The sequence below is a fragment of the Genypterus blacodes genome, unplaced genomic scaffold, assembly GCF_046128005.1.
Source record: "Genypterus blacodes isolate CSIRO-AG114 ecotype Tasmania unplaced genomic scaffold, CSIRO-AGI_Gbla_v1 ptg000057l_1, whole genome shotgun sequence".
NCBI classification, from domain to species: Eukaryota; Metazoa; Chordata; class Actinopteri; order Ophidiiformes; family Ophidiidae; genus Genypterus; species Genypterus blacodes.
The window spans coordinates 1,267,013-1,294,908 of NW_027466869.1; the positions used below are offsets into that span (position 1 = coordinate 1,267,013).

General features: G+C 40.4%; 1 protein-coding gene across 2 annotated transcripts in view; it reads right to left on the minus strand.

Moving 5' to 3' along the window:
• The window catches only part of cdkal1 (CDK5 regulatory subunit associated protein 1-like 1), a 202,724-nt gene that overhangs the window by 63,876 nt on the left and 110,952 nt on the right, over positions 1 to 27,896 (minus strand). For both annotated transcript variants that reach the window (XR_012963802.1, XM_076152699.1), the window contains exons 10-11: positions 24,360 to 24,505; positions 6,255 to 6,435 (exon numbers count right to left, since the gene is read on the minus strand). Coding sequence is in view for 1 of the 2 variants with exons in the window: in XM_076152699.1 (XP_076008814.1) it covers positions 6,255 to 6,435; positions 24,360 to 24,505 (327 nt within the window). In the remaining variant the exon portion in view is untranslated. The remainder of the gene's footprint in view (positions 1 to 6,254; positions 6,436 to 24,359; positions 24,506 to 27,896) is intronic.

Consider the following 27,896-nt stretch of genomic DNA (forward strand, 5'->3'; position numbering starts at 1 on the left):
TCACCTCTCCCACTTCCCAGCTTTCCATTTCTACCCGTCTCTCCCTCATTCCGCTCACCCAGGGCTCTTGTGATGCATACAATCCTGTAATCATTGGCCTTGTCCATCTTCCATCCTCTCTCTTGCTCTCACTCCTCTTTTCACCTGATCCCTTCTCACTCTGTGCCAAAGGGCTCTTCACCATCAAATCCCCCTTTCTCTCAGTTCCTTTGCCTTTTCTTGCATCCCTCATGCTCCACCTCTCCCTCGCTCCCTGTGTTTTTCTCCAGTGAGTAAAAATCATCACCACTCTTGTCTCACCCCCTCACAACCCCCAACACAATCTCTCTCTGCCTAGAGCACCTTAGGTAAGAGAAATCCTCTCATCGTTGCTCCTCAGCACCATTCTCTCCTTCTCCTCTCCTCTCCCCCATCCCTTCATCACTCTTACCATCACCCTCTATTCAATAACACTCCGCTGTGTGTTTGTAACGGCGAGATAGATAAAACCACAGGTTATGATTTCTCAAAACCTGATGAGCTCCAAGCAGGATTTAACCAGTGCAGTAACACACACATACACACACCATGAAAACACACTTACAAAGACAAACATGTTTATACAGACAGACATAAAACATAGCTTCTCACACTTGTGCCTGTGTACGAATGTACCCATGTACCAATGTCTATCAATAGATATTAAAAGATGCATCCAGCCCAAGTATTTTTCCAAAGGGGAAATTAATAGAAGAGAAATAGTTTACTCAGTTTATTACTTGTTAACATTGAACATATCTGCTGTAATGTCACTGCCCCACAGGTTAGAGGTGAACACGGACCACTGTGGAGTCACAACTCTCTGAGTGAAGAACATTCATTATCCTAAAACAGCTGTAGTTAGAGTGCCCATGAGCAATTAGAACCAAAGTTAGGCCCGTGGAACTGATTTAGCTGCTAGGTAAAGGCTGGGTCAAAAAGACTAACAGCATTGCTTAAAAAAAAGAGGAACGCAGACACTCAACTTTGGCTAAACTTTACCAATAATACGTCTGTTGCAATGAATGTCAACTGTGTGCTGTAATTAGAACATGTGCATCAAAATGGTAATTTATATTAAAAAAAAAACATTAATTAATATGTTATAAGGTGGGAAGGCAAACAGGCCCAAAGAGTGTGTGTGAGTGAGTGAGAGAGACTGTGTGGTCCGTCAACCTGAGAAGTTAATCTAGCATGCTGTCGGGGTTGTGTTGGTGACAATGCAGCAATGTAGAGCCACGGTGTGCATGTGTGTGCATGTCTGTGGACCTGTCACCGCGGTGATGATGAACGATGGTTGCTACCATGACGTCCATCTGTTGTTGCCGCCAGAGACGGATGCTCCATCTACTGGGAAGTGACATTACATGGATGTGTACACGCAAACACATACAGCAGCACATCCCCGCTGCCACAAAAACACACACTATGTGCACAAACACAAATACACGCACACCAAAACATACACACTGCATGAAAAGACGGACACGTTGTCGTTTCACATTAAAGTTTTGATTGTTTTGGAAATGTGCAATGAATATTAACTCTCCATCTCTCACTATGTAACATTACAGCGTGTCACCTCTGTGTCACATTGGTTTATATTACTAACACAAAGTCTGTAAAAAATCTATATGCACTCTTTTATGCTTGTTGTTATTTCTGGCGTACACAAAGAGCTCATATATAAGGGGTGTGTGTGTGTGTGTGTGTGTGTGGCAGCTATTTCTTCCTCCAAACAGCAACTATGGACATCAGTTTCTGTTTGTGTTACATTTGAGAGAAAACACTGTGTATGTGTATGTGCTTGTGTGTAAGTATGAAGTTCATTGTGTGTATGTGTGTGTACTGGGGCAAGGTAATGGTGATCTTGCCTGAGCCTATAACAGCCTATGTGCCCGTTTGTCTTTCCCTAATGACGGACAGATGTTAGTGGTATAGACCCCCTATCTACGGCTCTAAGGCATGCACGTGTGTGTGCGTGTGTGTGTGTGTGTGTCTGTATCTGTGTTTTACTCCACATCAACCTCAGGAAGCTAAGCTATGTGTAATTGTGTCTGTGTGAGTGAAAACATTTCCTAAAGCAGTGACAGGATATTGGTCACGGTGGTGATTCTGTGTGTGTCCTCTGCTGAGGTCATGAAACAATGTGTGCAAGCTATGTGTTGACTTGTGCCACGATCTACTGAAAGTAGCTTGTACATAATTCATATAAAGTAGAGTCAGTGGAATAGCAGGGCCTTGTGCATGACTGATTGAACTGAACTCAGGCTGGCACAGGAGTATCATCTCAAGGTTTTGAGAATTTGCTAATATTTCAGAGATTGTTTTATATTTGGCCACCAAAACTGATTTGTTACCAATAATGATAATAATAGGCAAAGTGGCCGCAGATTTCTCTGTTAGGTGTTGATTTTCTGCAGTTTGTGATTACGATGAGTGCCCCCAATGCTGAGGGCTGTGGATTCTGTTCTAGCAAACACATTAAATCACGTGGGAATTACATCCAATCACGAACCGTTACCAACACGTGTTGCCCGTCCAGGAGATGCACAGAGATGTTGGGGGATAATCGTTTTTTCTTCATACTTTTATCTAAACTTTGGTCACATCTATTTCCCTCCTGATGTGCTGATTTGATTCCCTCTCAGTGAATGCGGTATCACTTACTGGAGGACAACATTTTAACTGTGTGGAACAATGCCTTAGTATGAAACATACACTGATCACATATGTAGCGAAAAATCGGTTCTGAATTCAACAATAAACCCGAGTTCGTTATAACACCTACGTGCTATCCCTCCCATTATCTGTGGATTCTCTCCTCATTAATCAAACTGCAAACCTATGAGGACCCAGGCAGCAACTTAACCATTAACTCAACCTTAATACCTGTTAGACTGCCTTTAGTGTGTTTTATTATCTCCCTTGGCGTGTGTGTCTGCAATTGACAAAGAGGGTAAAAAACATGTGGGTGTGTGTGTGCATGTGTTTGGGTGCGTGTGTGTTGCGTGTGTGTGTGTGTCCAGGCGTAGATAAATGATCGCGAAGCCAGTAGATGGAGCTACTAGTGGCTGACCAGCTGTTTCGCTCTGACAGCTGCCGCACTGGTGCCTCGTGGGTAATGGAGTTCTTAACCAATTACAACCTGGGGAAATTAAAAACACTGTCCCACCAGAACAGCTAATCTCCTTCTCTATCATCTTTCCTCCGCAGCTGCTCATTCTAAAGCCTTTCTTACATACCGACCGACAGACAGCCCACCCCACACATACACACACTCCACTCAGCAAGTCCATTTATCAAGGCTAAGTTCTAGTCACCTGGGGATGATTATGGAGATCCAAGCTAATAGCATTCACATCCTTTTATTCTCAACATGCTCCCTTCTCTTCCCTCCATCCCTCCATCCCTGTGGTCTCCCCTTTCTTCCATCTGCCTCCACTACATCTCCCTTCTCCCTTCCCTACATTCATGCATTCCCCCATACATCAAAAGCTGCATAGGTGATAATTTAGACCTGCAGATACTACAAAGCACCTGGACCACATAGCAGCTGCATCGACTCCAGCTCTGTGTTTTCTACGTCTCACTCTTTAACATAAGCAAGTTGTACTGTGTGGAGGTGGCGGTGAAGTTACTGTTTGGGTCAAATCAGGACTACACTTGTTATCCTTCATACAATCTAAATCAAAATTGTAGAGAAAATTTCCCTAGATATTTGACTTTTTTTGCCCATTTCCAGGTGTTTTCCAGTAATGGAATAGCAGAGTACACTTCTCTGGGTTTTCCAAGGCTTGTTTGAACTAGTGGTCTGAAGAGAGAGAGAGTAGACACACACACACCTACCAAAATACAGAGAACAGCTGCTGTATAGTGCATATCTATTATTGGAATGATAATGATACAACTAAAGTGTATTTCATACTTCATCAATAATAAAAAGTAAAAATGCAAAAATACACACATTTTTAGTAAATTCAATAATACAAAAAATACATATGTATGGTTATGAATGTAATATGGTAATGTAATATTCCAATTACATATTGGCATTGTGTAGATAACATAAGTGTTCATTGTCCGATTTTGTATCATCCTGACCTAACAAGTGCCAGATTTATTAGGGGGGCACTCATTCTGGCCAGTGCAGTTTCTATGGGGGCCGGTAGCACTGAAGTCCCCTACCTGGACATGTCCCTGTTTGCCCTTGTCATCTCCCTTTCCTACCCCCATCCATCTCCAATTCTAACTCTTGGTTGCTATTTTTCCCTCTTCTCCCCCTCTCCCTCATGCCTCCTTCTGTCTCTGCTTCCTCCTCCATCCATTCCTCCATCCATCCCTCCTGTGGCTATTCAACACAGTTGTGTTCCAGACAAACCATCTGGTGCACTTTATTAATGACTGACCCTACATGGCCTAGACGTCGCCTAGCTGCCACCACTCACTGTGCATGTGTACCTCCGTCTGTAGGTGTGTTTGTGTGTGTGCACGTGTGTATGAACAGGTGCATGCTGACTGATGATGTGAACTTATGTGCAGCTTTAAACCACCAAAGCAGGTGTATTGTTTACAGGGACTACAACATAATATTCTGTGTTTTCCCTCTTTCTCTCTATTGTTTACAATCGTCTCTCACACAGACATATGCTTACACTCCAATGTAATCCTAAGAATATCGATGAATATCCTGCCTGTGATTGTCACATGCATTTGGTTGTAGCAATTGACTTTACAATGCATTAGCAGTGGTTTATTATTTCCCACAGTAATTCAATCAATGATCTAGTAAACGTGGTAATCAAAAGTAACACATTTTCCTCTTTTTCTTCTTCGCCACAGTTCACAGTTTGACAATCAAAGACAATAAAAGTCAGATGGGTAAGACGGAGGAAAAAGAATTGGAAGGGGGAAAAAGATAAAAAGAGAAGCAGAGACATATCTGTCTGGGGATTGATCCCTCTAAGACATACTCAGCTTCTCCTCAGAGGATGAAGGGAGGAAAGGAGAGGAGGGAAAAAGAGAATGACTTATGAAGAGGCTCCACTTGAAAGAGATGTGTCAACACTTTGATGGTAAAGGGAAGGAAAGTGTGAATCCAAGGAGGGGTGTGTATGGAATGTACAGTATGGGAGGTCAAAGTCAAGAAAAAAGGTCAGCGAGAGAAAGTTTCAGGTGCATTTACATAAATGTAGCATATATGCCTAGGTTAGCTCCATTTCTGAGAGAAGTGCAGCATTATGTTGCACAACAATATTTTTGGCAGCTTTGGAAATGTGTGGATCACATTTGGAGAGAAAAATGTATATGCAACATGCAACAAAATCAATGGTAAAGTTTGATACTCTTGGTTTACTGTGCTTCAACCAAACCATGTACGTTCTGTATATACAAAAACCTACAACCATGTTCTGCTGCTGTTCCCTTTTATATCTACTGCTTCCAATGGTTAAGGCTTAATGATTTATTTTCATTTCGTTTGGTATAACTTAAATAGAGGATATGTGTCAGGTGTTGTCCATACATACTGTTGACTTTATTATTCTAAAGCATATTCATTTGGCATAGTGAATGTGACCTGTTTTACAATAAAAGCTTTGCTGGCAAACTGTAAGCTAAATACAGTCCCATTAACAGACACATTGTCTGTGTCCTTCAAAGCTCATACGTTTAATATCTTATAATTATTTAAAATTAAATACTTCAAAGGGTCACATTCAAATTGTAACAGAGACATTCATTTATTGTCTGAACATATCAGGTAACCATATTCATTTCTTTAATTTGACTCCCCATTGCAGAATCCCATTCTAAGATCGCCCTCCAAGTCTCACTTAATTCTTCACTTTAATCCTGTTGCTTACAGGGTGAAATAAACTCAAGATCACTGCAGTGTTTTAATTGTATTTGCATTGGAACTGTTGGAGTGCTTAAATACTTTATGGGGTTTTGACTCAGTATCTCCTCAGTATCTCCTTGGCAACAAGATAAATAAGGAACCATGGTCTGCAATCAAATATGTACTGTGTATACCTCAATACAGACATCACATGTTTATATTTATGGTAAACATTGTTTACCATTATTTTTTATTCATGGATTAATTTCAGAGGCCAAATAGGCCCAGTGAGACACACATTTGCTCAAATTGTGGTTTAAATGGGATCTAAAGCCATTTAAATTGCTGTTGATGGAAAACAAATAGAAACTAAACTCAATATCCATGCAATTCTTACCACATGTGCAGGTACTTGCTCCATCTTGGCAGCAGGTGTTCCAGGTCTAGGGTAGAATTGGTTGATGAAGAGACTGGGGAAGAGGTACTGTTCCACCAGGTTTATCGTCTCCTGGAAGTCCTCTTCTGTCTCACCAGGAAAACCACAGATTATATCTGTAGCAATGGTTACACCTGAGACTCTAAAGGAGACACAGAGATGGTATGGGCTGTTAAGATGTAAGCGTCATTAATAGTTCAATTCTCTGAATTTGAAAGCAACTAGTGTCCAGATGGTCTAGAGCAAGGCATTTAACTACAGTTAACTACAAGTGGAGCTGCTCATGGCAAAGAGTTTAACACTGGCTCTACTCCAATGGAAACTACCATGGCTTGAATTTGAAAAAATGGTTGTCTAACCATTAAAAAAAGAGGGAGATATCAGCAATAAAGTATGAAATGTATGTCTTGAAATTCTGCGTAACAATTGTTTCACATGGCTGTGCTATGATACTACATGAATGAGCCCAGTGTGGAAGTAAAAACAGCACCATCACGTGTATGTCCTCTACCTGTAAGGGGGATACATTTGGCCATTAAACTACATGAGGTGCTATGTTTTGCTTGAACAATGGAACAGATTGTTTAAACTCAATCGCTTCCTTGACCTGTGCTCACTCTCTGAACTTAGTGACTCTCCAATATTTTTCAACGGTTGGACCGTGCCCTTGAAAACAATTTGAAGCCTCATTGCATTAAAAAAAGGCACAAGCTTTTCCCAGAGGGCTCGTTCAACCAATCACAACCTGATTAGCAACCTCTGCTGCCAATCGTTAGCTGTTGATTATTGACCAGTAGGCTCATTGGATTAATCACAGTCCATGGTGAATGAGAATAGATGCATTGACGTTCCATGTATTTTGTTAGAATCGACAACACATAGCATGTGATGGAGTTCCCAGGCTAGGTTGTCGGAAAACCATTGACTCTTTCAAAGCAAAGCTTGACATTCCCATGGAAGTGGATTAAATTCTGTGATGTTGTCATACAGTTTGAATTATTAGACTGGAAATGATGTTCTTCTGAGCAGGAGAATCTGGAAATAGTATCCAATAGACATCCAAGTACAAATGAGCCAAGCTGCCGGTTACGTGGTTTCTACCAAAGCTTTAGATGAAAGGGAAGGAGGGGGGCACTGGAGCCTCTTAATGTAATGTGTGACATGGCAAAGAGCCTGCTAAAGGAAGGCAGCATGTTAGAACCAGACAACTACAGAGATTGGCTTTGTAATGTCTTTGGACTGAGCGGAGGAGGAAAGTGATCCTGTCTAAGTCGGCCATTAATCACCTTCAATTGTGTTTGCTTCATTGTTTTCACTCCTTCAGTCTGCTCTCCACTTGATCCTTTGTATGTTTCTGTTCCCGCTATGCTTATTGCTCTTTGTTGATGTTTATTATCATTTCATCCCTTGCCTCGCTTATCTTCTAGCTCGTCTTGCTAAATACTTGAATACTTGAATATGGAAGAAATACTTTAAACCAAAAGAAGAGCAATTGATGAAAAAGTAAGTAGTTAAGTAATATGAGGAACATTTCAATTTCTGTTGAAGTCCACAAACAATAAACAAACAACAAAGCACAAGAGACGTCTGTCACACAGAAAGATACTTTAACAAAGACACAGGCCAAGTAAAGCGTGGACTCCAAGACATTTTGATTCCAATCGACAACATAGTGCATCTTTAATTACATTAACTTCCTGCATCTGCTTCCACATGATAACCTCTCACCTATTGATGAGTTCCAATTGCCTGATGGTCATTAATATTAACTAATCACCTGAAGGCATGGGCATCCTTGACCTCCTACATCTGCCTGAGAACAGTTAGACCAAATAAATATAAAATCAAAATTACAGAATTGCTCAAGGAGTGAATCCATGATTAAGCTTGTATGTGTGATTAAAATCAACTTATTGGATGCCTCCAAGCAGTGATTTTAAGCCACCTGGGTATCACAAGATGTTTTAAGAGAAAACACATGCTTTAGTCTGTTAGGGGAAAACAGGACTATTTATGGCCTGCAGGCTTCTTACAGCAATTGATCATGAAAAATAACCTAAAAAAGTAAACGGATAGTGTTGCTCACTCTGTGGGTGCGAATTCACTTAGGGGTCATCAGTAGAGAACCTTCTGTTTGACCTCCTATACTGTTTGAGAAACTTTGCATTGCCCCTGGATTCTAGTCAAACAAATATATTCTCCTCCTAAGGGCATAAAAAAAAATGTCGAGTGTGAATAAACTCGTGTTATTTAGCACTGTTTATGTTTTTTTCACAGGGGTAAAATCTGTAATATACTCCCCTGGCCATTTTATTAATAACAGCGGGAAGGAAGGTAAATAAAATTAGCAAAGTGGATAAACAAGCACATCTTTTGCTGGCTTAAATAGATAATTGTGTGTTATATCTCCTTAGGGGGTTGTAAATGTAATTTGCTACAGCTTTTTAGTAGCAACGTATACACAGAATGTAGCCATTGTTCCTTTCCATTCTTGTAGAAAAGCGTACACGTTTGCTGGAGAAAAAGAATTGGCTATAGCTAAGGACAGAAGTGCAAAGTAACACAAGGAGCTAGAATACTGAGAGAAAGAGCAAAGAAGCAGCCTGCAAAAGAAGGAGAGACACACACACACACACCACACACACACACACACACACGTCATTTTGACACCCTGGTATCCCAGATCTAAGGGTGATGGAGGTGTGATGTGTGATACTAATGAACAAGAACCACACTGATATGCTCCTTGTTAAAATGAAAGAGACGAGGAAGAGATCTTGATATTGTTCACCTTTAAAAAGAACAGAGACTGAGAAGCAGACAGAGAGAGAAAAGGAAAGGAAATCATGACAATGTCAATATGCTTTCAATTAAACCAACTAAGAAAAAGAGTTATCTTTTCCAGAAGTGTCTAATGTCTTACCTTGAATGAACTACTGACAAAAAGGGCTGCATGTAATTTTTGGATAACATTTCCATTTGCATCTATCTTAGATGTATGAATGGTTTACAAAGTGCCTTTTCAATGTCTGCAGATAGATCAAATTTGTACAAAATACCTGCATAATTTGTTGTAAAGTAGAAAATGGATGGCTGTTAAATTATAGAAGAAATGTAGGTCTACATCATGTCAAGCAAGGGCATTACTGACATGTTTATGATAGAAAAAAAGGAATTAGTCGTCTAATCAATGAACTGTGCCAACCCCAAAACACTGAAAGAAAGACAAGTCACTATAGCATGTGGAAAGGAGATAAATGGACAGCAAAATTAGACTCATTTAGTAAGACGTTATCAGGTAATTCAGGCCAGGAGCAGCAGCTAATATTGATTGGTATTGATCAGAGAATGATATCAACGGCTGTGTTCATTAGGGGAAACAAAAACACAGTGCTGGAAAGACTAATAGGGAATAAGAACTAACAGATGGACAGCTTATGTATAAACAAAATTGAAAAAAGAAAGAATGTTTCATCTACATTAGTCTGTGATGATTCCTCAGGAAGCATATTTGATTACATTTTATTACCCAGAATCCCCCTGTGGAATGTCAGTAGAGGAAATGGTGTGATGAAGAAAACTCATCCCTCTCACCTCTCCAAACAATGCCTGCACACATGTCCTAAATATATAGTTGTTGGAATTTGATTATACCAAAGTGTGAGATAAAGAATAAGAAGCTTTAACTGAACCCGGTGTGATTTACATGGAAAGAAGAAAGAGCAGACAGAGGAAAAGAGGTACATTCCGTTGTTTCGTCCATGCACCCAAATCTAATCAACACAGCAACCCTGGTACTTGTTTGGAATTTTCAAGAGGTGCTTTGTTCAGGGATATTTAACAAAAAAGGTTGTATTTATTGTACCATATAAAGCCTCATGGAGAACTTGCTGTTGCTTTTGTAGGAGCAGGGGCATCCAGAGCACAGCACACAGAGAACCAGGAATATTCAAAATTAATAAAGTTTCTAGCATTCTATATACCCTTGGATGTCTTCTAGTGTCAAAAAACAACATATGGAGGATATTAGCATATTAGGTTGGTTATGGAGTATGAGTACTCTGATTCATTGATATGCATGTCCAGTCCACTTAAGCATTGATTGGAACAGTTTTCTAAATCATGGAAAAAAGCCATTAAGGAGTCTGCTTTTGCTTCATATCTAAGGTCTCTAAAAACAAAAAGCAACCAAATGGGGAGTCTCTTTTTGTTCCTCTCATTTCACTTCCTGATCCATGAAGGCAGATCATATCCCTGAAGACAGCAGCATCCATTAGGTATAATGTTCAATCAATCCGTTAGCATTTACACAGGGAGAATCTGCTCATAAGAGACTAAATACTTTTAATTAAAACTCAAGATAAGCACACAGTCAGTTCCCCATCTGCCTCAATGGGCTGAATTGAATTAAGCTTTATAAAGCATACCATTGTCTTCTGTACAATTATCATGGAGCGTTTGTTTGCTGAGGCCCTCACAGGTGCATACGTGTATGTTTGTGTGTGTGTGTGCGAGAGAGAGTTGTGTACATCCTCTACATTCACCATAAATTCAAACTATGTGAAAGTGGGTATGTTTGCACAACAGATGCATGTAAGCAGCCCCCATGATAAGATGAAGAGGGAGCAGTGGGATGCAAGAACCGCAAAGAATGACTGAGAAGAAGAAAAAAAGATGTGTGGCATGGAGGTGTAGAGAGGAAGGCGATGGGTGGAAGGTTGGAAGAATGGGACTGGAATAAAGACAATCTGGGAAGGTAAATATTTACCCATTCATCTGTCGGAAAGCGACCACGCTACCCATCTGTGCTGGAGTGTGTGTGTTGCATGTGTGCTCTCTGAAATGATAATGTGTGGCACACTGGGGCCGCAGTAGCGTAGGAGTTGGACAGTGAAGAGAGAGACATAGAAACTAGGAAAGGAAAGGAGATTGGAAATAGACATGCCGTGGGGAGTCGAGTTGTCAAATGTGAAAGTTTGGAAAGCTTCTATTGTGAAGAAACTCCTAAATAAAAATCACATTAACATATAATCTGACATCTTCGGTGTATGTGCGTCTGTGTGTGTGTGTATTGTAGCAACAGCTGGAGTGAAAATGAAGATATATTCTTCATGAACTAAAGTTTGGAGATTAAACCACAAATGACTGTGTTAACGTGTGTGTGAGGTGCAGCATTGGGATTTTGCAATGGTTGAAACAAAAAGATAAAATAAATTCACAATTTAATCATCATGTCCAATCCTCTTTGAAAAGGGACAATACTTAAAATGGAGATCTTCACCTTAATATCATCAGTCTACAGCAAATGTCTTCGCATGGTGTTTGAAAGAATTGGGATCCAAACCAAGAACCACAGTCTTGATATGAACTCTGATGAGTATGAGACAGTGATTTTGGATTATCCTCAGGTCTGTTTCAGTCCATTTTGTGGTCTTTCTTGGTCAAGTCTCTTTTTCTGAAAATGTATATATCTATTTAGATGTTTTGAGGCCAAGTTTTAGACCTAGGAAGACCTAACCTCCACCATAGCTGCCCTTTTATGCTTTCAGACTTAAAATACGGTTTGTAAAATGAAGTTGGGTTAGAAATCCAAAGCCTGTACAACAGATTCCTTAAATATAAACACGGGCCTTGGAAATGTTTTTAAAAAGAACATCTGCCACCACAATGACCTCTTCACTCTATCAAACATCAAAGCTTTACAGGTCATTTGTGCCTTTGCATGTGCAAGTCACTGGAATTTCACACACATGCAAAAACAAATCGAAACTTGCATCAGGCATATTTAACGTAGAACTGACGCTGTAACTCAAAGCTTTTGTATTGCATTAATTTTCCATCTTGCATGTCAAGTGTTTTACCATTGTCTTCACATGATTTTCAAATTTTGTATTAACCATTTCATTAACATGCAAGCAAACCATTTGATTACCAGTGTTGAGATCTGAGAGAGCAGTTTCAACCTACAAAGAGAGACAGACGGAAACTTAGAGGGAACAAATAAGGACACTTGTAGGGAGTGTGAGTAATCGCGCGGACACTTTAGTGTTTGATTTAGCTGCGGCAGCTGGAGGTAATGGTGCTGTCATGTAGCAGATCGATTTAAAGGGACAAAGAGGAAGAAAGAGATCTGCTTTATTATATCACTCACTTTACACACCCACTTCTGCCATGACAGATGAAGGAGGGGGCTGTCAGGAGAATTTAAAGGGCTGCTGTTGGATTGGCCCAATGATAGATTTCAAACTAGATTACTCTTTGCTGTAGTGCCATGTAAATCTTCATGTCAATAAGATGAGAATTAAAAACCAAAATCAGACCTTTACCAAAAATTAAAACACAAACATTCTGCATACATTTTATCATATCATGATTTCATCATCAATCCATCATCAAATTCAGATTTGCCCAGGACCCTAAAAGTATTTTTTTCTCAATAGGGTTCCACTTTTGAGCTTCCAATTTTGGTGTAAATCAATGCTTTAATCATGAAGTTAGACCTCTTTTTTTGCAGCCATGGTCCTTCCATCATTTTACATCCAGGGCCCTCGAACAAGTTGTTCTTCTTACCGCAATCGTGTCTCAATCACTTCTCCCCCCCAAGACCATTAGAAATGACTAACAATGGTGGTATTTTTCTATTCTTGGAGGCTCAGAGGTTTTTCGCCAATCAGATTCCATCAGTAGGAGGTACCACAGAGACATTTTTCACAGAACACTCACATTTATAGATTCTTATCTGCACATAATGAGGATTTCAGCAAATTTTCTATATAGTTCCAAATGCTATAATATATAGAAAAGTTACATAGTGTAGCTTGATAGTCATCAAAATTTAATCAGAATTTAATTTTAGGTACAAACCTGGAAAAAGTCTAATATCCTAGAAATTTGTAATATAATAGAAGAACAGTGACCTTTTAGTAAAAAACAAACAACAACAAAACCTTGTGAATTCGCACAACTTGACAACAGCATTGCACAGTTGGAGGAATGCAGTGCCACATATTAATAGTCCTAGACCTTCCTAAAGTTCTAAAACTCCATTTGGCAATTACATCCTGAAATATTGCCGTTTGAAACTAATTGGAGTATGTTTGAGAGAAGACAAATTATAGGGTGAGAAACAAATTGAGAAAGGTGGCAGCTTTAGGTGACCAAGGAGCCTCTCTCAATCCTTCACATGCATTCTTTCAGATTATGTTTGCTTTTTCTTGCTCTGTAGAATCATTGACTTGTACATAAAACCCTAAAATATGTACGAGCACGCACGCAGACGGAGCTGCTTACACGTACTGAGCCGTGACGGTACCCTCACTCTCCTTTTATCACTCTTTCTCATTACCCATGTAGTTTATTTATCTGCAGTGGGGATAGAAGAAATCACTAGAGAAGATTTGGAAAAGAAGACATAAAAAGGTTTGAGGCGATAGAGAAGATAACGACTACCTGAACCTTTCTTTTGAACCTCTGTTTATACAGTCAAATTCTCTTAATGTGTAATAAGAAAGTCAACAATTCACACTGTCAATTGTTCTGTTTCTATTCTCTCAAATTCGGCTATAACACCAAATGAGGCGTGTAAAGATGTTTCCTCCGCTGTAGGTCCACTGAGTGAATACTAAGTGATTTGTCCCTAAACCTTCAGTGTAAAATGACCTCTGCCTGTGTGTGTAGCAGGTAATTTGTAAAGGCCGAGCTGGCTGCTGCGGAATGAATGGAGCGCTGAGTAAATAATGATCCCACTGGAGTCATCAGTAAACTTTATCATTTAATGGAACAGCCCGAACACAGCAGAGCAGAACTGCACTTCAATTTCACACACACACTCACACACGTATACTTCATTACGCTGGGAGAAGGGTAATGAGAACGCACACATACACATTCATTATGCTGAGAGAGGAGTAATACGGACACACACAGACAACAGAAATCCATTCACGAACACCGACTATATGGATATAGAAATATATAACATTTCTGGATAGAGACCACACTTCATTAGGCCTGCAACTGCCCAGTCAGGCATTAAATGGTGTGTCCCTTTGCACTTTATTTCAATTTCATCCAGCTGTCATTGATATAGCCTGAGTATGTGATTCCTCATGCATTGCTGACCTGAGCTGGACTGATACTGTGAACATCTTAGCACGGGGGTAAATGCTGCCTATAAAGGTCTCACCTTTCCATATGACATAAGTGGTGGGCATAATTAAATCCCAGCATCTTTCCAGCCTCTGTCAATCTTTCTACATCTTTTCCTTTTCTCTCCTGAAGTAGCTATAAATTGTCACTTCCAAAGTCCTAAATACTGGTTACTAGAACATGAGCTTATTATGCAATGGAGACAAGTTCATCTCTATTAAAACTGATTTTTTTGTACGGTTTACGACTAGCCTATTCATGAAATTAGTAAATGACTTTCCGGCAGATAAACTAAAAAATATCATTGCTTTAAGGGTGAAAACTCAGTGTGTGGTTAACTGTGGATGTGTAGTCAAGACTTACAACTGCTGAACACACTAAATATGTTAAGTTCTACTGGGTAAGAATGCATTCCTGTAGTTCTAACAGCATCACAGTGAATGATTGAACTGAACATGCAATGTTTTTTGGTGGCCTGCCTTTAAAAGGTGTACGTGACTCCAAAAACAAACACTCACTCTCTCTTTGACACACGCACAGAGACAGAGAGAGAAACTGCAGTCTGTCAATAAGGAGTGAAACTGTGTGGTTGAAAACAAGATTATAGGGAGTTGATGACTCAAACACAACACATGAGAAATGTGATATGAGCGGGAGACACAAAGACAGAGAGGCAGAGGTGAGTCAGACAGTAAAACATCACAGGGCTGTCAGGGGCGCCAATCAGCCGACCTGGCGTGTGTTTCTAAGGTGTACGCATTCACGCAAGCATGCACATGCAAACTTAACCACACCGTCCCATCACTTACCATTACTCATGTGAAAGTGTGTTTACCTGTTTATATTAGGCTGCCACGCTACCTTACTGCTGATTATGGGTACACCTGAATATTCAGATGTTTGGATTTTTACAAGTTCGGAAGGTATGAACAGCATATCAGTTAAGCACCAAAGGGCTATCAGTATACTTGGGGTAGTGGGAAAGACTTAAATGCACTTTCCCATCGTAGTGCACAATAGCAAAGGCTCATCTTTTAAACAAATACACAAAAGGTGGAACAGGTGACAACTCAAACATAACCTTGGCCCTTCAAGAGCAAATGCAACCCTGAGTCTCCTGAGTCAGCGCCACATTAAAGTGCTTCACTGATAAAGATGAAAATGAAAAAACTAGATTTGATAGTAAAGGACAATATTGACTGACCATTTTCAATGCAGCTGTACCGACATGATGTCTGACCAATTACATATTTGTCACATGATAATGACCAGCTGATAAAACATGTTTAAAAGCAAATTGAACTGCATGAAAAAGCAAATACAACCAGACATAAGTGTTGACTTGTCTGATGTATGATTAAAGGGAAACAAGAACACCTCCTTTTTATAGAGTTTCCTCCCCTGTTCCACATACTCACACAAGTGTCAATATGCTCTATCCATCTGTGTTTCTCTTGTGTGTTGTCTGTGTGTGTTGTTAAAGACAGGAAGGACAGGTAGTGTGGACTGACATGTACTCTAATGAAATTAAAAGCACTTAACGAAGGAAGGCTTAGTCTGTAATTACGGGGCAATGTGTGGAGGTCTGTGTGTGTCTGTGTATGTGTGACCGACCGAGAGAGAGAGAGAGAGAGTCTGGTTTGTGGGGAGGAAATAAGGTATAATCCAGAGGAAGTGTCAATAAGCCAAGGATGTGCTGGGAACTGCCAAGAGTCGTTATCCACAAGTCGTTTCTCTGCTTCTCGCAGACACACACACACATACACACACACACACACACACACACACACACCTCAGTTTCAGCTTGTTGTGAAGTTAATGACGCGTTCTCTGCTGGTTTCCTGTTATTTAAACGGAGCCAATTTCGCAAAGCTTTACTTTGTGACATACACAGGTAGGCATGTAAGCAGAGGATTCCTCCCTGCTCCCTGGACTATCGTACTCCTACACATACACACACATACCAACAGGCAACATTAGACTGGAAAAAACTGTATTGCCATACACAGTATTGTATTGCACACTACATCACAAAGAAAGATATCTTTCTCCACAAAAATGGGTCAAAGATACTTCCGTGTATGTTGTCTGTGTATTTACATTTTTCCTTACTATCAAATGCAAAGAACATCTGAATGAAATTATATACCTAACCCTAACCCTTCACATCATTTTCTGAATGTAGAGACAATAAACATGTGGTGTTGTTATTTAACCTGCCTGGTTAAAAAAAAGCCTTTCATATCAAAGACAGAGTCAAAACCCACACGGCGTCATTCACCTGCTGACTCATCAAGCAGAGGGAGAAGAGAAGAGAGGGGAGGAGGGGTGAAAAGTTGACAGGTCCCGCCGGTGTGTCGGGTTATGGCGGCAAACCTGTCTCCCTCGCTGCTCTCTCTTCCCGCCTCTCTCACCCTCTGTTTTCTTATCTATTTTCCCCCGTTTTTTTCCATGCCTTTAGGGAAGTTGCCACCCCTCCCGCCTACTCTTGGGTGAAACATTAGCCCTGCCCGATACCTTAAACCTCTGTGTGTGTGTGTGTGTGTGTGTGTGTGTGAGTGCATGTGTGTAAACTAATATTAAGCTACGTCTTCAAAAACAAACGCATCCGGGGCCTCTCATCGCTCTGTGCACACATGGTGTAGTCACGCCATTCGTGCATGTGACCTGACATAACCCATGGCCATCCAATACAACCCTGTCAATCTTGGTGACTAATGGTGACTAACGTGTAAATACACAGGGAACATATACACAACTATCTCTGAGCCATTTATTTGGAAACAGATAGTCACACAGACACAAACACAAAGAGTCACGCAGACAGAGAGCCTATCATCATTAAATCAGGAGTAGGAGCGCCACACTGGAGACTATAAGGGTGCCCCAAGGACAAGAAATCCCTGATAAATGTCTTGCTCATCTCAACACACTTTTACCACATATGGAATTAAAGTCTAGGAACATCCTTATAGAATATGAAATGATGCTGCTCAGTAAGTGGGTTTATCAAACAGCAGATTTTTAAGTTATATTTTCTCTTAAGCAAGGTAGAAATTAAAATATTGTTCACCGACAATTTAGCTTCTTTCATCTTTACTGATCAGAATAATTATCAGTTAACTGAAAGACTAGAAACATTCAGAGACATACATCTTTCACATCAAAATTAGGCTTTTTATGAGATAATAAAATACCTTCAGTGTATATTTTGACTGGTTCGACTGGTTGATACCCTACTAAAAACTGGAATGGTAGAATAAAGGGGCAATTGCCCTTTGCCCCTGGTTATTTCCTCCAAAGTCTCCTATGTTTGGGATACATATCTTAATGGGACTAACCTTTACAGACGGGCTTCACTTTATCCAAACGTTAAAAGCACATTCTACGCTGACCATGATTTAACGGCTCTATCTCTTGAACACCTGTTGCTTTTCATTGATTATGACATGGCCTTTCAGGGATGACATGTAAAAAAGGTCATGTGCCAGGTTTGAAGTCCCTATTTTGAGAATACAAGGAATGAGCATCAGCTCTGTGAAACACCAGGGTGTTCCGACCACCTGCACATTTAAATATGTGTTAGATAGTAAAAATGTTCCAATCACTTCATGGATAAAAGGGATTCCAGTCATAAATCCATGGTAATAATGTGCTGATAAGTCCAGAGACCACACAGGCACTTTCAGAATTCAATAAATTCAGGAAAATATTCAGATAATCACTCTTTCTCTGATGTCTTCTTGGTAAACATCAAGACAATACGAACAAACCCTGTTCAGTAATTGTAGATCATTAAATGGTATCAGGTGCAGGTGATGACGTTTTCGCACGCTAAGTAAGGGTGAACGGGTGGATATTTCTCAAGCGAGGGCAACAAGGACAGACTGCAATGTGGTTTAGGTGCTTAAAGGGAAGGACGGGGTTGTCTTCACAGTCTGAGGCAGTCTAAGCTGTTAGTAGTAAGCAAAAATTGATATTGATCTACTTAACACAATTTTCTGGAGAGGAAAAAAACTGTTTCTCCATCAAAGTAAGGAGATAATGGGATAAGAGAGGGAGAGTCATGTCGAAATATTGGAAACTGGAAGAATTGGAACCTTGGAGGTCATGTTGTAGGCTAAGGGTCATTGTAGCAGTCAGCTGTTAGGCTCACACAGATCAATCACCTGTTGACCTTATAAATCCTTCATAGGGGTCTTAAATGTAGACACTTTGCAAGCTCAACATTATATAAACTCTTTTACATTAATGGGAATTCCTTTGCTCTCCAATTTGTGCCTTTTTCCAGTTCCAGTTTTTCCACACCACTGTTTTTTTTTGGCTTCAATCACACGGCCTGCATATGACAAGTGCTAAACGGGAAGAATATTCATGTACAGCCAGAAGCCATCCAAGAGGTGTGAGTGCATCTCCTTGGGGGAGGGTCCTCTATGGCCTCAGATAGAAAAGGTTTTTCAGGGGTCAGGCATAGGCAACCTCAAGGGAAACCCGCCTCCTGCCTGAAAGAGGAACTACAAAAGGAATAAAGACCATTCGCCCACCCAGTTCCCCCCACCCCCCCTGATCAATTGCTTTGGCGAAACACAATGGCTTACAAACCCTCCATTCTGTTCAACCCTGCTAACCCTGAAGTTCAATACATTAATACAGCCAGAATCAGCTTCTCAACACACTCGCAGCCAATCCCCAACCCACAGACGCGTCACAATTATTTTCAAACCGTTTTATCTTCGACCCTTGTGGTTCACACGCACTTGATCCTTTGAAGCAGTTTGGTGAAAATCGCCCCAGATGTTATGGCTGTAAGTACGGAACAACTGTGGAAAATCCTCCGACCACTTAAACTTGCGCTATAAGAGCCTTATTCCACCATAACAGGATTTTCTCCATATATCATTACATAAAGACTGTACTTCATTATGTGATATTAATTGACAGAAGCAGAGAGAATAGGATGGAAAAATATGGTCTGTGTTGGCAGAGGGAAGCAAATTAACCATTTTAATGAAATAATAACTCTGCTGATTGTAAGAATTATGCATGGCAGAAGAAACAATTCACTTCTATCAAGAGAAATTGACTATTATAGAACTCAAAGCATTGTAAACTTTACACTAGTTGCCTTTGGATGTATGTGACTCAAGTGTGATGGATTTATAAACAGCTTCAAAGTATCAATTACTTCCATAGTACTCTAAAACATGATGTGACATCTAGATAATTCACACATGTACTCATATGACAGCACTTCATTGATAACATTATGGATACCGATTCATAAATGAACTGAGGGGTTAAGAGACGACTGGTCTGTGTTGGTGAATTAAAGAGCATTAGCAAGAGAGACAAATAATTACCATCATCATAATTAAGCTGTTTATGTAATCAATACAGCTATAATTTAAAGGGGGAAAGAAATTAAACCTAATTAAATGAGCCAGTCTTTTGTGAGCTCACATGTTGTAACAATTTAACTGTGTGCATATAGGTGAACGGAGGCACAGCCTGCAGGGACAAACACTGTCCTGCCCCAAGAGACATGCAGCTGGGACAAGAGGCCTCTCAGCCTGGAGACATGATAACATCAAGGGATTCCATCAGCCATCCTTCTATTAACAAGGACAGATTTATTCCATCTGGCAAATACATCTTGAGCTTATTAGTGAATATGTAAAAACAACTATACCAAGTTAAGTGATGGGCGTGTAAAGGTCTTTTAAGTTTTTTGGGGTGGTTGAAGATAAAAAGGAAATGAACTGTCGCACATTGTGCCATCTCGAAAGAGCACAATAGCCTATAGCTTCATACTGTTTGTGAGTCTGCGCACAGATGACGCCTGTGACATAAACACAACAAACTCAACTCTCATCAAACTATTTCATGTGTGCATGATATAGATATTTCTAAAAGGCTAAACAGCCACTTTCAAGATTTAGTGTAAGTACATTAAGTATAATCGCAGTATAATCAAGTCAGTTGAATGAATCTTGAAAAATCACGAGAAGGATAAACACATGATATCACACAAGATATGATAACAGCCTTTAGAAAAGAAAAGAAAAGACTAAAGAAGCTGCTTTTAAATATGACCCAAAAAATGTTGGCTCAAGTTCACAATAGAGTTCAAGAACTAACAGAGAAGAATGTCAAACAGGAGGGTCTGTGCTTGTGTGTTGATAAGGAAGGCCAGAGGCATTTGACCCCTCGTGACCTCTGCAGTGTTGGTGGCATAAAGTTGTTTGTAAAGAGAAATCCATTTGTCTCGTGCTGTGAGTGTGTGTGTGTGTGTGTGTGTGTGTGTGTGTGTGTGTGTGTGTGTGTGTGTGTGCGTGTCCATCAGATAAGCTCTGACCTCACACACCTGCACAAGGTCTCTCTGCCTTTTGCTCTCTCTCTCTCTCCAGGCTGTCTACATACAGCTCCACAAAGGGGTATTTGATAAAACAGCTACATTACCCCAGAGGCTCGCTGAAGACCACACACACTAAACTTTTAGTTTTAATTATCTCTGTTCAGTAATGGAGAGTAGCCATTCACCCCTCCAAGCTGCCCCATCATAGCAGGTCCCATTCGGTCACAGTAGCTTTACCAGGGAATGTGTAGCTTCAGTGCCTTGCTGGAAAGTAACTTAACAGGTTTAGTTTTATTCTGTCATCTGACTTCTAGCATCTCTGTGCCCTCTTCAGAGGTTAAAGGTTTATATTTTATTTCATTATTATCAAAAACATTGTTCAGTTAGTAGTAGCATCATGCATAAACGTAAGTGTGAAATCTAGCATATTATGGTTGCCTTTGGGAGGATTTGACACTGCTGCTTCCTTTTTGTCAACCGAGTAGAATTCAATTGACATGTAGTACAATTAAGCATTTGTGTTAATGAACATTAAGCTTCTGAAGCTGAATATAATGCTCGTAGAGCCATAATCATAAACACAACCAGAAAATAAAATGGATAGCTGCTACCTACTGTAAGTCTATATATACGTACAGACTATTAGTTGTCATGACACCCTATTTCTTTTTCACCTTCATTTCTTTTTAATCTCTCTCATAAACACATCTATACAGGTTATACACAGACGTGCTTTAAACAGCTTACCTTACCTAATGCTGTAAGAGGGTTTGTTTATGTTTCGGTCTATGACTCCCCCCCCACACACACACACTCACTCACTCACACACTCAAACACACAAGGAATGTGTGTTTTTTGGCCTGTCTGCAGCTCTGGCCGCTGTCCCAGACCCTGAACTGCGCCCCAGCTCTTACTGCTGCAGCCAAATGGGTTAGACCCCTGGATGTGTGCGAGTATGGAATTCACACAGCTTCACCCAGACACTTGGTTTGTGTGTGTATGCGTGCCTGTAACTGACACCAGCGACTGAGAAGCCAGTCACACACACTCACACAAAAGGGTCACTAGACAGTCTAGGTAAACAAGACCTTAAGTGATACCCTGTCCTCTGGTGAGGTTATGTGTTTCAAATGAGTGTATGTGCATGATCTCACTGTGTGTCCGCTTGCCACAGTGTTGCGATCACATATACAGTATATGAGAGTTACTGTTTGAATATCTATTAAAATGACTTGTATGGGGGGATGCTTATCTGTATGACAGGATATTAAATGCACAAACATGTTGGTGTGTATGCAGATTTAATGGAATGCTGCAACCTTCAGTGCTGAAAGCTACATTCAGATAAGTGTGCTTGGTGGAAGACTGACAGGCAAGATTACAATTTTTAAATTACAGCCTTGACGCGAACACACAGACACACACACACAGAAACACACAAGACAAAGACCTGAACACAGGTCGTGGAAAACAGACAAAAAAGAAGAAGATTCTAAATTAGAAAAAGAAAAACAACTCAAAGAAAAACAAACGCAAACCACAGTGCCATGAGAATGACAGCTCAACACTCACTTCAAAACATTTACAAGTATAAGATAAGATAACATATGAAAATGTTTGTTGTGAAAGCTATTTTGAAGCAAAAATAAATTACTTACAAAACTTCCAAATTCCGCCAAAAAAATGCCAAGAATCAAGAGTATAGTTTCTACTTGAACGTGGCGATGGACTCGCAATGAAATGTGTTGAGCAGAAAACTTTCCTTCAGACGTCCTGGTTACGGGCAGTGAGTTGAATCTTAATTGTGCATCAATTCCTGCAAGACCTCATCCTGTAAGAACCACGTCAATAAATGTAAATACACAAAAGATTTAAGAGTAGTTAACGGCACACTGACCTGAATAAAAGTCTCATTCCCTCAGATTTACATTCAGAATTTAAGCTGGTGCTTTGACCTACATGGAGTAGCTACATGAAAGCTATCGATTGCTGCCGTGCACGATTCTCGTCCACTTAGAACAGCGCCGACTAACAAAACGCCTGTAATCTGTAACATCAAAAGACTTGTGGGTGAGCATGCAGACACTAATGACCGCAAATGTACAAAAAGAAACTGGACCGACATAATTAAGCAAAGCACGGCCTTGCCTTGCTCAGTTGAATACACGTTGCTCTTGTGTTATTGTCTCCCGTCCATCACTGAATGGATCGATGAGGGGGGTCACGCTCACGTCTACATGCAGTCAAATCATTTCTGAGCGCTGTCTCTCTCCAATCGCTCTCAGATATGTGTAACACAGATGTTCAATCCAGGCAGAAATACCTTCTACTTACCTTCAAACATGCCTGCTTATCATCAAATTACAAGAAGAGGGCGTACTTGAAAATAAGAGGTTATCATCCCTGTACACAACCATCTTGCTTCTATATCGCATGTTAACACCTAGACGTTGGACCCCAACTCATTTTCATACAAATCCTTGCGTAGAGCATTACCACATCAATACACACAATCTATATTTACCAACACTGACATGCATTGCGGTAATTAATCATAGTCAAATTTCATACCAGATTATCTTTCATAGCGGAAAAGATTAAGTTGGCATTATGACTTTTGGAGAAAGATTTTGCATTAAGTCAGAGGTCAGATCTACATGTATAGTATATGCATTATTATCAGCCCGATTCACCACACATACTATTCAAATCCATATCAGCAATGCAAATGTTTATCTTTTAAACCTGCAAGTACAGATACAAAGAATGTGTTGATCGCTTTAACATAGTATTGATCCTTTGGGAGAATGAGGAACAAACAGGCAAAGGGTTGCACTGTTGCGCTGTTCTTGTATGTTTTTATGTAGTTAACCAGGTTTGTAGTGGATCCTTATCCCGGTTACTGGAGCCTGGCTTCCAGTTTCCATGGCATTTTAGAAACCGTGTTACTGCCAAAAGGGAGGACTTACCGGGTTATGAAAGCGCATGTTAACGTACCAAGTGATACAATCAGTTCCCTAGTTTTGATTTGGTAAAATTTGTTTTGTTACCACCTTCTGTGTACCCTATGGAATCAATAGCTACATCTCATCTCGTATTAGATATTCCACTCTTGACCTGTGGAGTGTTAGCAGAGCTTTGTGAGACCAGTTATCCAGAATCACTAATGTTGCAGAGTGCAAACAGAGTCTTGATTATGTTGGCAGACAGGCCCCCAGGAGGTTTACTCACAGTGCTTTCACAACTAAAGCCCACCATCATTCTGAGTGAAAAATGCACACCTGTGAGCAACAACAAAGTAACTACTCACACACAAACACACACATATCACCTGATCGTATCCAGATCTGAGCAGAGTCACGATCTTGCACATATGCACACACACAAATACTCCCAGATGCACACCCACTTTTTAAATTACAAGGTTGTTTGTGTAAATGCAAGATGGAAGTATTAGAGGCCAGAGAAGATCAAATGTAGCTGCTACATGCGTGTCATCTGGACACTAATATGCAGCAGAACACCGTAACATTTCCATGGGGGCTTCACATTCAAAGCTTACCGCTCTCTGAGGAAGTCTATCACTCGTCTGAAGTCCTCGATGCAGTACTCTCTCTTCATGTCCATCAGGACGCTGTCTGAGGCCGACTGCACAGGAACATGAAGGAAGGCGTACACACGTGGATGATTCAATATCTTTGCCATCTCCTAATGACACACAAAGAGAAGAGAGGGGATGCATATGTGTCAGAGAGACATGGGCTGGGGGAGAGAGAGATGGCGAGACAGAATAAAGGAAACTAAGAGTTGGCCTTGTGTGGCATGAATCTGAAGCCAGAAAATTCATCTCAGTGATTATTTTTATGCAACCATAAGGTTAAGTGAATAAAACACACCGACATAAAAAAGGGTTGAAATCTCACACACTCTGATGAATAATAGCAAATAGCTTTGAGTCAAATGAAGGAGTCATTAACATTCCTGCCTCTGTTTGCACTCTATTCACTCCACACCACCTACAATGAGCAGCGTCATACTCATTTTCTATTTCTCATTTTATTTATTGGGAAAAACATGAAAGAAAAGCATCTCAAAGGATTCGTATTATACAAACTGGATCCAGAGTCCAATGAGTCAAGGCTGCTTCAGTGGGGGTTCTTTATATCTGGAAAATCAAAAGCCATTTCTAAAGGATACGGGTCTGCTTCTCAAAGAAAAATGAGAGAAAGAAAACATAAACTGAGATGTATGATTAACTGAGAAAGGCTCTGTGGAGAGGTATTTCTCTTTTTCCACTAAACGCACCACACCAGTGCTTGTTCAGTACACTGACCACGGTTGCTCCTATTTATATGCTGTGACTGGACTGGACCATATTTTTAATGTGAAGCTCTTTGGCTGTTGGACCTCTGGATACTAAAAACTTGATCATCTTTCTTTATGGAGACATTAAAAGCACTGAACAGCTATTTGGTTTATAGTAAAAATGATCTTTCAACACTTTAACCTGCACACCCACCGACCAACTCAGCTGTAAATGTAGTGTGCCAGATATGTTTCCCACTTGTGCCAGTGTAGTTTTAAAATGAGGAATTTATAGACATTTCACATTGTCTTCTGCTATGTCAAACAATTCAAATAGGAGCCAGCAAAACAGATCATGAATTAGACAACAAGCAAGCCACCACAAGAATCCTCTATGCGTGGGTTTACGGGCAGAGCTGCTCAGAAACAGGTTTAAGATTCCAGAGAAATTAGCTAAGCACCAGGTCAGGATAACCAACGCAGCTCTGGATCTTAAGATCTTGGTTTCTATCAAACCCTGATTTTGTTTCTGTGACTAAATGGTGAAGAAAGAGATAACAGGATTAACCAGATACGGAAGCCATTGCTAGACAAGGCTTGCAGAGCTGACGTGCACATCTTCTACATCTCCTACACATGACATGTATTTTGCAGTCCTGAGTGTCAAACACACAAATGCTGCATGGTTGAAAATATTTTATGAAAAAAAGAGCAAAACATATACTGCACACTTACCGCCCCCCCATGCTTGCAGACCCGTACACAGCTAATAAGACAAAGTAAAATGGTGAAAAGCCAGATGGTCTAAAAGTTTAAAGATGTAAATATAGCACATTAAAGAAATGTCTCAGCAGTCGAGCTGTGTTTAATCAAGCAAAGGAGCGTCAGTGTACCCAGTATAACTGAACTAAAACAGCAAACAGAAATGTACTGTAGTACTAAAGATCTTAGGTTGTTGTGCAGAGGAAATAAAGATTTCAGCAATGTCTACAGTTTGGTGTAAGCAAACCTCTCTGCAGCTTGAATGTGATGGTAATTACAGTACCAATTTCACAAGTGGACATTTTGTGCCATTTGGCAGAGGCATATCTTAGAGTTTTCCTGGACACATACCATAAGATTTTTTTAAATTCAACATATATATAGGGGACTTGGCAAAATGTGCTGGGGGGAATTTGTCCAACTTTCAATTTTTATTTCCTGAGGAAAAGAGCTGGAGAGACCACAGATGTCAGACTTTTCTGATGGACATAATCAGGATGCAATCATTACCATACTAATCATTATGGGAAGGAGAGAAAAAGAGAGGGGAGGAAGAAATGATTTAATGATTTCCTACAAGTATATGCTGATTGCAGTCCGTCTTCTCAATTAAGATCTATTGTAGAGTGTTCCCTACTTCAGACACAAAAGCCTATGTGTGCATGCCCTCGCTCACACACACACACAGACATACACACTCACACAGATAGCTCAGCTGCAGCTCACCGCAGGGGGTTGACCACTGGAAGCTCCAAATTACAAAATTAATTTAGTTGGAAAATGGAGCTTGATTGGTAATAGGCAAGAGTAAGCCTTGTGCGTGTGCTTACGTGTAAGACACTTGCAAATGTGCGAAAGCGCTATTAAAATGCTATCAGAGGTGAACACAAAGTAGCAAAAGACTGCCTATGTGAAATGACAGACATATCCTAGTCCTAATTACAGCATATTTATCTCCACTCAACTTTCTGAGCTATTAAAGCAAAGATCTACAGTGGCAATACGGTGCTTCATACATGACATGTGAATTAAGCACCAGTAAGGTGTGACTGATAATAATTAGTCTGTGCAGATCAAAACAGGCACAGGCCAGAGATAAAGTCTGTCTTTTAGTATTCATCCTGGTATAGTGTCCAATATGCTGCCCCAACCTCATTAGATTTACTGACAAAGACACCTCCCCAATAGCCTATAATTTAGCCCATATAGTGTGTGTGCATGCATGTGTTGCAAAGGTGAAATGGGTCTCAGCAGATGGCATGCTTGTTTGAATGGCAGGGCACTGCTGATGGCACCAGGGGATTAATCTATAAGGGGAGGACTTTCATCCACACAGGTCATTTATCATGGGTGTGTGTTTGTCTGACAGAGTGGATCCCATCCTCCAATGATTATACACTGATATTAATCTCTCCTGTTACTGATCCCTGTGGAGTCAAGGCCCTTTTCAACATTTGACTGCTGCTGACAGACAGTTTAGTGAGTGTGAAGTACAAATGATGCGATGATGAGGAAGATATCTCTCGGTCATGCCCAGTGGCATTAATTAAAGGGCTGCTTTCATCCTTTGGCTCCTGGGTGAATGAAACATCCAGCTCAAAGCTGAATTCAATGTGCCTAGACAAACCAATCAAGAAACTTTTTTTGTAGTAATCGTGCTCGTCAGTGTTTCAAGCACCATAATACTCTTTCTCACTCCATGTGCCACTTTTTCCCTTCCCCCCACTGGGCCTATATCTCTCATTCACACAAACAGACACGCGATCCTTTCATCTTTGGCTGATCAGCCCAGATACACACATTCAGCAGAGAGGATCTATCTTAACTGGCTTAGCTCAAAGCATCTGATATCTTCTCCCTCAAATCAGATAGGAATGAAAAGCACATATATCGAAAAACAGAGGGAGGGGAGATAAAAGGTAGTTTGACTCCAAACAACCTCAACTGGGAATGACTCCCTCTCGCTCCCACACTACACCCCCCTCTCTCCTCCAACCCTTCTCTCCAAAGATGAGAAATATGCATGCCCTGT